The 13,455-nt window shown below is 42.0% G+C and overlaps 2 protein-coding genes across 2 annotated transcripts in view; both read right to left on the reverse strand.

The window, feature by feature from the left end:
* Snx1 (sorting nexin 1) overlaps window positions 1-13,455 on the reverse strand; it is a 380,995-nt gene that overhangs the window by 283,867 nt on the left and 83,673 nt on the right. The window lies entirely within an intron of this gene.
* The window catches only part of LOC145407663 (beta-1,4-galactosyltransferase 4-like), a 34,573-nt gene that overhangs the window by 18,465 nt on the left and 2,653 nt on the right, over window positions 1-13,455 (reverse strand). Inside the window, exons 2-3 of the mRNA XM_080278533.1 lie at window positions 11,313-11,391; window positions 8,060-8,218 (exon numbers count right to left, since the gene is read on the reverse strand). Of these exons, the coding sequence (XP_080134659.1) occupies window positions 8,060-8,218; window positions 11,313-11,380 (227 nt within the window). The 5' untranslated portion in view covers window positions 11,381-11,391. The remainder of the gene's footprint in view (window positions 1-8,059; window positions 8,219-11,312; window positions 11,392-13,455) is intronic.

Raw genomic sequence — 13,455 nt, forward strand, 5'->3', positions numbered from 1 at the left:
CTGATATCCATCCTTCTGAATCCTACCTCCCTCATGAGGACAGGGTCCACCTGGCCAGTCTGAGATGTGGGTATTATCCAGCCCTCTTGAGTTATCAGAAGAGGCTGGATGACTCAGTTGCTGATGCCTGTCCAAGATGCAACACAGCACCCCATACTATTAAACACACTATGGAAGACTGCACTGCACACAATCGCCTGTGCCAACAAACAACATACACCCCCTGAGAGCTCTGTGGGAAAGCACGGCCTCTGCAGTGGCCTTCCTTAGGGACTCGGGGCTGTTCGGCCAGACTGCCCAGGGAACAACTACTACTACAACTACAACTACTAGGAAGACATAGGGGCATCACTCATGGAAAGCAATGGTTCCAGCAGGATGGGGATGCCCCACACACTTCAAACCAAATGTTGATGTGGCTGCGGCAACGATTCAGGGATCGACTGATCAGTAAGAGGTGTGACCCTGAGTGGGCCCCGCACTCATCCGACCTGAAACCCCCAGATTTTGTGACCCTAAGTGGGCCCCACACTCACCTGACCTGAAACCCCCAGATTTTGTGACCCTGAGTGGGCCCCACACTCACCTGACCCGAAACCCCCAGATTTCTATCTGCGGGGTTATCTGAAGGATCATCATCAGCCATACCTCCTTTCCCACACTAGGGCAGGGAGAGGAGTAGCAATGTCCAGTCAGCCCAAATTTGCCCAATCCGATGGGCCACGTTTCCATTAACTCATCATTCAAGCCCCCGGAATCCTGGCTCTATCTAATACTGTACACCAAAAACATTGACCACGTTCTGTGGCTTCATATAATCGTATCCGACTGAGTCAATTCAGACACTGTCACGCTAAAAAGAGGTGCCAAATCCCTGATCATGCGCTTCTCCTCACAATATTCATCCAGTCAGCTTGATCTCTTTTCAGTCCCCTACCCTCACCAACTTCCAAACCCTTCATTTCTTGTCTCAGTGAAGTGAATGGAGTTGGGACCTGATTGACTACTGCCTACCTTAAAAGCACCAGGCAAGGCTGCTGCACCACCCCTGAACATCCACACTGTGCACTCTGCAATTCCCATGCTGTGTCTACAGACACCCCGTCTACATACCCATACATAATGTCAAGCTGTAGTTGTTTATTTATCTGATTACTTTCTCTTTTAGGTTATTCAAACTGGTGGCTTATAGGTTAAGTATTATAGAATGTAACTTTTCCTTTTCAGTCTTTCCTATGAAATTTCAATGTCAGTTTTTCCATGCTGTATGATGGTTTCTCTCACTTTTTTCTGCCAGTTTTAACTGGAGGGTTTGGAGGCAGGGGGAGCCTTCTTGCATTACTATCCTTATCCTCCAGGATGCAGAATTAGATCTTGTAGTCATAGTCTACTCTGTAACAAACAGCCTATAAAAGACCATAAGGTCTGTTGGTGTTTGCTTTCCTTTGTACACTCATCCACCACATCCCTCCACCTTCTCCTTGGCCTACCTCGCCTCCTCCCTCCTTCAAATTCGCTCAGATATACCTTTTTCACCACTCTACAGTTATCCATTCTCTCCACATAACCATACCATCTCAGTACTCTCTCTTCAATTCTGGTGTCCACAGACTTCCTCACTCCCCATCTTTCATGAATCACATTATTTCGTATCCTATCCACACTCTGTACTCCACATACATTCCTCAACAATCCTATCTCCACTGCTCTCACTCTTGACTTTTCATTTTCATGCCACACCGTAGGCTCACGTCCATATGTTAAAGTTGGCACTAACACTCCTTCATGTACCCTCGTGCAGGAGCTACACTCAAGCTTCTGTTTTTTAGCAAGGCCTTCATTGCACCAGCTACTTTCCTTCCTTGTGTCACTCTACTTTCCACTTCTTTTGCACTTTTTCCTCTCTCTTTTCAGTCACTGTACCCAGGTATTTGAATTACCTCACCAATTCCAGTCTCTCTCCACTCACTGTAACATCACACTGGAAGTCACCTTCTCTCAATAACCATCACTTTACTCTTTTCTACATTTACCCTCCAGGCACGATGCTCACAGACATCAGCAAAACTCTGTACTAGTCTACCAAGTTCTTGTCCAGTATTTGCAAGTAGTACTGCATCAACCGCATACAACAATTGAGATATTCCATCCATCAACATTCATTACCAACGCCATTCCCCCCTCCATTACTCGTGTTTTTACTTCTCTCATCATCCCAGCCGTATACACTGTATACTGAACAACCATGAGGATATCACACAACCCTGTCACACACCCACACTGATTGTGAACCACTCACTTAGATGCCCATTTACTCTTACGCATGCTTCACTACCATCATACTCGTAAAAACTCGAAGCCACCTAGCAGCTTACCATCTACACCGTACATATGCAAGACCTTCCACAATTCTTCTCTTCTACTTTGTTGTATGCTTTTTCCAGGCCCAAGAATTCCATAAACACCTTATAGTCCTTCTCACAAGCCTTCTCCTCTCTGTCTCATTGCAAATATTTGATCCACACATCCTCTGCCACTCCCAAAGCCACCCTGTTTATCACTCACCAGGACTTCTGATATCTCTCTTACTTTCTCTATAATAATTCTTTCATATACTTTCCCTACCATACTCAATAAACTTATGGCATGATAATTCTTGCACTCACTTCGCTCACCTTTATTTTTGTACATGGGTACAATCACAGCCTTTTTCCACTCTGCTTGCACAGTTCCACTCACCCATGCCTTCTTACATGTCTCCAACATGCACTTCATTCCGTTATCTCCACTACACTTAATCATCTCTGCATACACCTCATCATGAAGGTGATGAAGAATCATGTTTAAGAAAACCACACCCAGAAAATCAGAGACCTGAAAACAGAAATTACAGCCAACATCTGAGTTATCCCAAGAGAGCAGTGCATCTGCATAACTGACAATTCAGGAGTGCCTGCAACATTGGTGATCATTAGGAACACATTTTAGAGGGGTCATAAAAAACAGACAATTTGAATGGCACAACCCAAACTTTCAGGACTGTTTTATCAACTCAGCCTAACACGAATGCAAAAATACAGTAAAATCTTGATATAACGGACTTCAACAGACCGGAATTCGCTTTTATCAGAGTCGAGGAGCTACTGGACTAAATTCCTAAATACCGGGAAAAGTCTGATAAAGCCAGAAGCAGTCCAGACTGCCTGACCACTTCAGCTATGTTCACCACAATAAGGCAAATAAAAGACATGTTTGTCAGTGTACAGTACAGTATTATTATAATTATTATACCATTTGATTAGTGAAGTTATAACACAGTACAGTACCACAATGATAGTCTATCTATCTATCTATCTATTACCAGATGCCATGATCCTGTAAGGGGTGGCCATTTGACTCTGAGTTATTTGTTTTACAAACAGGGGCACTAACTCACCACCAATCCACTTGCTGACACATAGGGAGCACATATGGTTTGGTTATATGGTTACCACCCAGTGTTGTAAATGGTTTCTTGTCTTACAGGAAACCATTAGGCTTGTCACTCAATGTAAAGCTACCTGTAAAGGAAGGAAAAGCAATAAGAAGTGACAGGAAAGATGGGAGAAATATGAAGAGTGGAGGACAGGCACAGAAAAAGAATGATAAAGGCTAAGGAAGAAGTAGGCAGCACTACATCAAGTGAGTGGATGATCGTCGCCACCACCTACCCCTTAATGATAGTCAAAACAGTTTAAAAACCATTCATGCTATCCTGAGTAATGTCTGATATATTGGAAAAAGTTAGCAGGGGGAAGTCCGTATGTTGCTTTTATCGAAGTTATGCATTTTTTGGAGTGGCTTGGGCCCCAATAAGTCCGTCACAGTGAGGTCTTACTGTAAATCTAAATCTCTTATCATCATCATCATCATCATTATCCGGACCTCCCTTCCCACCCTAGGGCAGAGTGAGGAGTAGCAATGTCCATTTGTATAATGACACACTTTTATGAGTTGCATTAATTTTGGGTCACCCTGTACTCAAGACTCATTATAACAGTTATAACATAATTATTCCTACTACTATCTGTTATATAAGGTGCTACAACCTCCACACCTGTGGATGAAACAAATCCTATACTGCATAACAAATGCACATAATCCTTGCTATCTATAAAGGCCTTGGAGTGGATGTACGTGGAGAGTGACAGGCACCTGGATGTTCACTCCCCCCCCCATCTCTCTCTCTCTGTGCATGCGTGTGTGCATGTTTTATCAAGTACGTAATAAAGTGTGACTGAGGATTTTGATCAGGTGGATGTTAGATATAAGAATTTTACCCACAGTCTGGACAGGCCATCCTGTGCATGAGGATCATTCAACTGAAGTTCAGTTTGGACATACAGCAGTAAACAAAACCCGGCTATGAACATCCACGTTTCTCCCTCTCTAGAACCACATTCGTTTCAAATCATTGTAGATAGGAAGGATTATATGCACTGGTGTTATATATAATCTATTTCATCTATGTAACAGATATCTCTATAGGAATCACCTTATTTTAACAATAATGAAGCTGTTCCAACTCAGTGAGCATGCAATGTACACAAATACACTGGTGCCACACTGACCTCTAACATATCACTCCCTGTTATACCTGGAAGTGAAGTTGACTGTATAGCCTCAAACTCCCAACTACACATAATATGGATATTCTTAAACTGTTTCATTTCGTTTTGTTTATAAAGGCTCGAACATGCTTGCATGCGTCAGCCTTGGTCACCTAATGGTGGCTCTCCATGCTGCTTGATCTCTGGCAGCTTCCCTATTCAGTCCCTTATCCCTGAGGTCACATTATGACCTCATCCTGGGCATTTTTCGGTCTGCCTTGGGGGGGGAGGGGAGGGAAGACTGCTAATAATGTGGTAATGAAGTAAAGTTCATTCACTTCACAGGCGAGTTTCTACAACATGAAATGCCTAGAGTGTGACTGGGGGGGATGAAAAAACTTAATAATCAGTGATGCACGAGTTGGTTTTGAAAACGCAAAATTGGGGTAACAAATTGAGCCGAATCCGGTGTCTTGTAAAGCGTGACCTGAATTACTGTCACAAGTCATGGCTATGGATTGTAAAGATCTACCAATCCGAAATGTAAGCAAATTCCTGGCAGCCACTGAAAAGTATAATGATCAAGTAACAATGAACGAAGACTGTAATGTAAGAACTCAAGAGGTTCTGGATGCCAAAGAAAACAGCCTCCATTACTATTGAGGAAGGCAAGCCGAGGAGGTGAACCAAAGGTATCAGAATCACCACCTTCTTTATTCCACCACAACAAGATGATGATCCAGTGCCCTCAACATCAGCCAAGGATGATGATAATGGTGCATCTGTTGTCTGCCATGGACTCTGTGGGGTTTCATTACCGATGCAGAGAGTGCTGGTTGTGGTGGTGGTGTGATGGAGTTAGGGAGTGTGGAAGGTGCTGGGTACAAGGCAACGTAACTGCTTCGCCCTGCCTTGGAACCCCTCTCTTCAAGTCAATTAAGCCTCTCCTGTGTAGATTTTAAGGTAAGGGGCTATTGTGTAGGTTTTACTTATTGTGTACAAGTGTTTAATGTCTCATAATACATAGGCAAAATGACAGACATGGGGCCAAAGGGGTGACTTTTGAGGCAGCCAAACAACCAATTAGAATTTTCCCCATAAGGTATGTTATTTGTAAAGTGCGAAATTTCTAAAGAGCGAGGTCTTCTACCGCCCAAATTCTCGCATATTAAGTGAATGGACTGTAATTCTACTGTATTTTGTTACTAACAACCTCTGGGTCTGAATGAATGTGTGAGGTGGACTGAGTGGTGGTGTGAGTGATGGCATGGTCTATACAGTACTTACATTTCTGGTAAGTTATAGCATAATGTGTTTTTAACTGTTTATCTTTCTATCTATTGCCAGACGCCTCAATCCCATACGGGGTGGCCACAAACAAATCGCCTCCAAGTTGCTCTGTCCCCCACCATTTCACTGCCCTGCTCCCAACTCACACCCCCCTCTCTCATATACCTCTCCACTCCATGCCTCCATCTCATCCTAGGCCTCCCCCTCCACCTCACTCACATACACTCTCCTCCATCCTCTCCACATGGCCAAACCATCTCAGTGTGTTCCTTCTAGCGCTTCCTATTACATCCACATCCACACCACAATGCTCCTTTATATCCTCATTTGTCAGCCCGTCTCTCCATGTGACACCACAGGCTTCTCTCAGATAACTCATTTCCACTGCTCTCACTCTTGACTTGTGTCCTTCCAACAACGTCCAAGCTTCACTTCCATATGTTAGAGTTGGTATCACAATACTGTCATGTAGTAACTTTTTCACTTCCCTGTTTCTTATCACTGCTTTCAAGGAACCAGCAACCTTTTTTCCCTGCTGTACCCTTTCAAGCACTTCACCCTTCAAACTTTCATCCTTACTCATCACACTACCCAAGTACTTATACGTGCTCACATTTTCCATTTCCTCACCATCCAACCTCACTGTACATTCACTGACTTCATCTCTCTCAAAGACCATCACTTTACTCTTCCCTACATTCACTTTTAGATTCCGTTTCTTACACACTCTCCCAAACTCATCCACTAAGCCTTGCAGCTTCCCTTCGTCTTCACTCAACAACACAGTATCATCTGCAAAACAACAGTACAGGGAATTTCCAAACACTACCCTCTCTCACCAGGGCCACTCCAACATCCACTGCCTTTACCTTGTACCTCTTTTATTACCCCTTCCATGTACAGATTGAACAACCATGGAGACATGACACATCCCTGTTTCAACCCAACCTTCTAAGAGAAAAAAATCACTCAGTTCACCATCCACGCGCACTGCAGCCTTCACACCATCATACATACTCTTCGGAGATTCAACAACTTCCCATCTACTCCATATATTCTTAATACTTTTCACAATCCTTGTCTATCCACCCTGTCATATGTTTTCTCCAAATCCATGAAATCCGCATACAACTTCTTTCCCTTCTCCAGAAACTTTTCCACTAAAGATCTAAGAATGAATATCTGCTATACACAACGTCTTTCCTTCCTAAAGCCTCCCTGTTCTTCTCCAACTAATTCCTCTGTTATTTCTCTAACTTTGTCAATAAGTGTCCTACCATACACTTTTCCTATTACAGTAAGAAGACAAATGCCCCTATGATTACCACACACTTCTTTTTCCCCTTTTCCTAAGTACAAGGGAATAATTATACCTGACTTCCAATCCTCCAGGACTTTACCTTCCTCCCAGGCCAATCTGCACCATCTTCCACATCCATTCTACTACTATCTCTCCCCCATGCTTCAGCATTTCACCACACACTCCATCAATTCCTGGTACATTTAAGGCCCATTTGGGGTGAGTACGGTTGGCCTGATGGTCAACTGGGGTGATTCTGGGGAGGGTGTAATTAAGTCATTTTTCCCACTGGCTCTAACTAGGGTGATTTCGGGGAGGGTGTAAATAAGCAATTCTTCCCACTGGCTCTGTATCTCCCATAATGCTGTTCCTGATGCTGATCAATTAGCCACACTATAAGAGAGATGACTGTACATGGAAAGCTGCCATCACATGAAAGGATCTACAAATCCGAGCATGGTCAATAGTCTCTTAATGTAAAGTCAGACATAAAACATTAACCTGACCCATTTTCCTCCCAGAAAAAAAAAAAAAAAAAAAAAAAAAAAAAAAAAGGGGGGGGGTTGAACTATCATCTGTAGGCTATGCCCTACAGAATTCTACCTCCATCTGAAAAGCATAAGTATACACACATATTCCTGTATTTTCTTTGCACTGTAGATCTGCTTCACATATACATATACCTACCTGTTGGAATCACTCAATCATCAAGTAAAATAAATCAGCACTTTAAAACAAACTGTATGGTGCACCTGTTAAAAAAAAAAAAATGACAATTATAAAAACTGATCACAAGGTAGATTTAATTCACACACATCTGCACAAAGAAATAGAGATCCAGGGCAAAAAATAAATAAATAAAAATACAAATCCAACTTACACATGTGCCTGGACATAGAAATTAGAGCCTAGGTCGACCTGAGTGCGAAGCCCCTCTTCTGCACAGCCAGGTGCTTCCAGGATGCAGGTGATGGTCTGTCGCAGCTGGGAGTGTGCAGCAATGTCCTCGTAAAGTCTCTCTCGCTCTTCTACTATTAACCTGTCCAACACAAGACATACAATACACAGTCCAGTATTGTAATTTATTGGTAATCATTAGACTATATGCATCAGAAGTGGCTGGAAGAATTTTAGGAAGCTGCTGCCTACTCTGACATCTAATCCTTCCTCTGATTATAGGGTAAACAGTACACTGCTTCTGTATGAACTGTGATACTGTACAAGAGTGGAAGTTAAACATGGACAATTATAGAAGACGATGAACAGTCATGAATGCCGTGGTGAAAATGGAAAGTTGGATGTGTACTGTGCCACTGATGGGTATGTTCCCCAATGTGCAATTGACAGGGAGGCTAGGTATGGTACAGAAAGTATTACAACCAGCTTGTTTTAATCTAATGAAACTAGGCCACTTCCATAACTTGACTACTGTACTAAGTTGTGGTTGCCTGATATTCAATGAGCCTTAGTTATGAGGTAGGAATGAACTTCCTTGATTGGTAATCAAATCACCCTCCCAAATGATTACACTGGGCCACCAACTGAGCTGAAAGAGGTTAATGATCTCTGTCAGATTAGAACAAGTGTGCTGCAGTGTGGCGTACAGTATTGGGAGGTTGAAGTGCTTTGGACATGTGGAATGGATAAGGAGAGTGAATCATATAAAGACATAATTATGGAGTGTATGAGTGTGAATATGGATGGATAAGCTAATGAGAAGCCTCTCTGAGAAAGCAACAGCTGACATGTTGAGAGAATATATCTGTGCAAAGGGCTGAATCCTATCATTGGTAATGTTCAAATTATTATTTTTTAAAAATCATAACTGATGCCTGTTAACCCTTTGAGATTCCTATGACTATTTTAATAGTCATTACAAATCCGACCTCAGGGATTCCGATGACGCTTTTCATCGTCATTTTATGAAACTTTTGTAAAATATTCACCATAAATCGCATTTATTCATCATAACAAAGAGGCTTGAGAATGATGTCACAGAATGGTTGCTCTATGCGTGGCAGTACTGCACAGCTGGTCTGACTCATGGCTTTGTTCATTATAACTTTATTCTTGGTGAATATTTATCAACAGCAAGGTAATAATATTTTTGGTTTTGCCTAACTTCACTCATCACTTTGACTTTTTATTTTCCTTGTTTTCCTTTTATAAACATACCGTATTACGATAAAGTACAATTATTCCGCTTCAAAATACCACCAAAACCAGAATCCTATCATAAAAAGTGTATTCACACTGACCGATCAAAGAAAAACATCACGGAGTGAATATGTGGCCGAGACTAAAATAAAATTGTGCATCTCTTTCCTTTCGCTTTACTGCACAATTAAATGCAAATATTACCATAATCTACATATCACTGTAATGGTAATTTATTGTATTTTTGCATGGTTTAACCCAAATTTACATATCTTTAATTGTTATTTTTTGCCGAATATTTTTCTACGGCAAGGTATAAGATTTTTGTTTTTCGCCTTCAACTTGTCATTTTGACATTTTATTTTCTTTATTCTCCTTTTTTGAACATACTATGATAAAGTACAACTATTCAGCTTTAAAATGACACCAAAACCAATATTCTATCAAGAAAAGTGTATTTACACAGAGCGATCAAAGTAAAATATCGGGCCGCGAAGATGTGGGTCAGCTTGACTGGCTGACTCTAGCACAGACATAATCTGCCCTGCCCAGAAACCTGATAGGGTTAACATCATCAGCAACAGGAAATCCCTACCAATCACAGGTTTAACTACAGTGGTGGCAACAATTCCTTCTGCCTGGATGGCTACCAAGGGGTTCACCAGAGTTCACACATGCAAACATAAAAATGGCCATGGAAATGGTCGACAGTATTAATCAATTAACCATTAACCACTGGTGAGCTGCAGATCTCATATGAGGCACAATAAAAGTCTGCACAGGCTAAATTGCAAGCCTCATATAAGGTACAATTTACCTTAGATTTAAAACAAGAACTCAGGGGAGGTAACTACCATACAAAGAATCAGCCCAGCTGTGGTTTAACCAATTAACACCTTGAGGGACATGTGACTTAGGAGAGTCTCAACTGTCATACCAGTAAATGTTTGGTGGTCATTGTTTTGAGAAGGATTGATCATAGCAAAGTTGTGAGGCTAACACACACTAACACTTCACACAATTCTGATCCATTAATGATGCAGCACATGCAAATATGCACGTAAGTTAGGCACTGTGTTCATCTATCTATCTATTGCCAAATGCCTTAATCCCGTCAGAGGTGGCCACAAACAAATCGGCTCCATGTCACCCAGTCCCTCGCCATTTCACTTCCCTGCTCCCAGCTCACACCCCCCTTTCTCATATACCTCTCCACTCCTTCCCTCTAACTCATCCTTGGCCTCCCCTTCCCTCTCCCCTCCTCCACCTCACTCAAATACACTCTACTCATCAGTCTCTCCCTCTCCATCCTCTCCACATGGCCAAACCACCTCAGTGTGTTTCTCCTAATGCTTCCTATCACATCCACATCCACATCACAATGCTCCTTCACTTCCTCATTTGTCAGTCTGTCTCTCCATGTGACTCCACATGCTCCTCTCAAATAGCTCATTTCCACTGCTCTCACTCTTGACTTCTGTCCATCCAACAAAGTCCAAGCTTCACTTCCATACGTTAAGAGCTGATATCACAATACAATCATGCAGTAAGTTTTACACTTCCATGCTCACTTCCCTGTTTCTTATCACTGCTTTAAATGAATCAGTAACCCTTCTTTCTTGCTGTACCCTTTCAAGCACTTCACCCTAAAAACTTTCATTCCTACTCATCACACTACAGTACCCAAGTACTTAAACGCACTCACATTTTCCATTTCCTCCTCATCCAACCTCACTGTGCATTCAGTGACTTCATTTCCCTCAGAGACCATAACTTTACTCCTCCCTACATTCACCTTTAGCTTCTGTTTCTTACATACTCTCCCAAACTCAAAGCCTTGCAGCTCCCCTACATCTTCACTTAACACAGTACATCAATGTTAAATTATTGCCCAATTTTTTAAAAATGCATGTGCATCTCCATCCCTCAAGGTGTTAATCAGAATAATATGGAAGAGAAGTATAGAAAAAACTTACCGCAGATCTTCTCTCAGTACGTTATTCAAGTAATGTTCATATTTTTCCAGCTTTTCGTTACTGGCCATTATAGAACAATCTGTAAGCAGAGATGCAACATGTTAAAATATTCTTTTGGCATTGCCCTTTTACTTCACTACCCTCTCAATTTAATGTGACCATTTAAACCAGTTGAACACAGTTCATAGTTTCATAGTGCTGCATGTGAAGTGTTTTATTAGAGTGGGCTACATCATTTCTGTGAGTCACAGTTAGATTAGGTTTGGTTATTTTTGTCAATCGTAGTTAGGTTAGGTTAGGTCATTTTTGTGAGTCACAATCATGTTTCTTTAAGTACCGGTAATCTGATATGTTTTACAGCATGCGGTTTTGTTAGCAGCCATGAAACTTCTGAAGAGTCACTACTATAAGTGCAAGAGTGTTCTACAATTCACAGGATATAGTGAAAAGTGTTTTAATAATCTGAATAAGCTCTGCTGACACCAGTGTTTCAAGTTAAAGTTACCAAAATAGGTACATAATCTTCACCAAAGCCCTTCATGTGATGCTTTGATTATTTTCTGAATGCTTTGAAGTGTTGATGTTTTTTATTTCTAAGTCATAGGTGGGGTGAACATTGTCATTATGGAATACAGTTTACTAACTTTGATTTTTTCCTCGACTTATTTTTGATGATTTTCAGATTTTATTGTTGGGCTTAGGTGAGTTACAAAGTGCTTTTAGGCTTAGTTTACTTTGTTTCAAAGCTATTTGGGCCTTTAGGTTAGCTAGAAACTTGTTTTTGGACTCATTTGGGTGGGTTTAGGACTCGGTTGGGGGGGAAACCCAAGGGTCAAATAGCATCCTATACATGTTAAATCTACTCCAAGATATGACACCCCACCTAGCGATGGGTTTTTACTTAACCAAGTGCATCGTTAAACTGAGGTATGCCTATATATATATATATATATATATATATATATATATATATATCCCCCAAGGATCTGTTTTGTCCCCTACACTCTTTAACCTATACATGCACAACATACACACACCCCACACACCACAGATACACATAGCTTCCTATGCAGATGATATAACACTTACATGTACGCACCAAAACGCAATCACAGCTGCACACATCATTCAACCTTACCTCAACACATTACACGAATGGTTCACCACAAACAGGCTCAAAATAGCCCCAGCCAAATCTACAGTGACCATTCTTACAAACTGGACAGCAGAACACAGTCACATCCCACACCTCACCATATACAACACTCCCCTACCACACACACACACACACACACACACACAAAATCCTCGGTGTAACATACAATACATCAATGTCATTTAAACAACACATCACTATCTATCTATCTATCTATCTATAGCCCGACGCCCTAATCCCGCAAAGGGTGGCCGCAGACAAAACGCCTCCAAGTTGCTCTGTCACCCACCATTTGACTACCCTTCCCCCGACTCACCCCCCCCCTCCCTCATATACCTCTCAACTCCATCCCTCCACCTCATCCTCGGTCTACCCCTCCCTCTCCCTCCCTCCACCTTACCTACATACACCCACTTAGTCAGTCGTTCATTCTCCATTCTCTCCACATGTCCAAACCACCTCAGTGTATTTCTCCTAATCTTCTCAACCACATCCACATCCACCCCACAACGTTCCTTCACTTCTTCATACATCAACCTGTCCTTCCATGTCACTCCACATGCTCCTCTCAAGTAACTCATTTCCACTGCTCTCACTCTTGACTTGTTCCCCTCTTGCAAGGCCCACACCTCGCTTCCATACGCCAGGGTAGGGATCACAATACTATCATGCAGTGACTTCTTAACTTCCATACTCACCTCCCTATTTCTCATCACTGCTATCAGTGAACCAACAACCTTCCTTCCCTGCTGTACCCTTTCACGCACTTCATCCCCCAAAGTTCCATCCTTACACATCACACAAACATTAAAAATAAAAAAACACCAAGACTCAATGCTTTGAGGTCACTTGCCCATACAACATTCGGACACAACAAAGAAACCACCACCACCACAGTATACAAACAATACATACGTTCAGTGATGAACTATGCAAGCCCTGCCTGGGCTTCTAACCTCACCAAAACACACTACAACACTCTACAGA

Source organism: Coenobita brevimanus, chromosome 74 (assembly GCF_032717465.1).
Source record: "Coenobita brevimanus isolate Jiangsu-jjx chromosome 74, ASM3271746v2, whole genome shotgun sequence".
Taxonomy (NCBI): domain Eukaryota; kingdom Metazoa; phylum Arthropoda; class Malacostraca; order Decapoda; family Coenobitidae; genus Coenobita; species Coenobita brevimanus.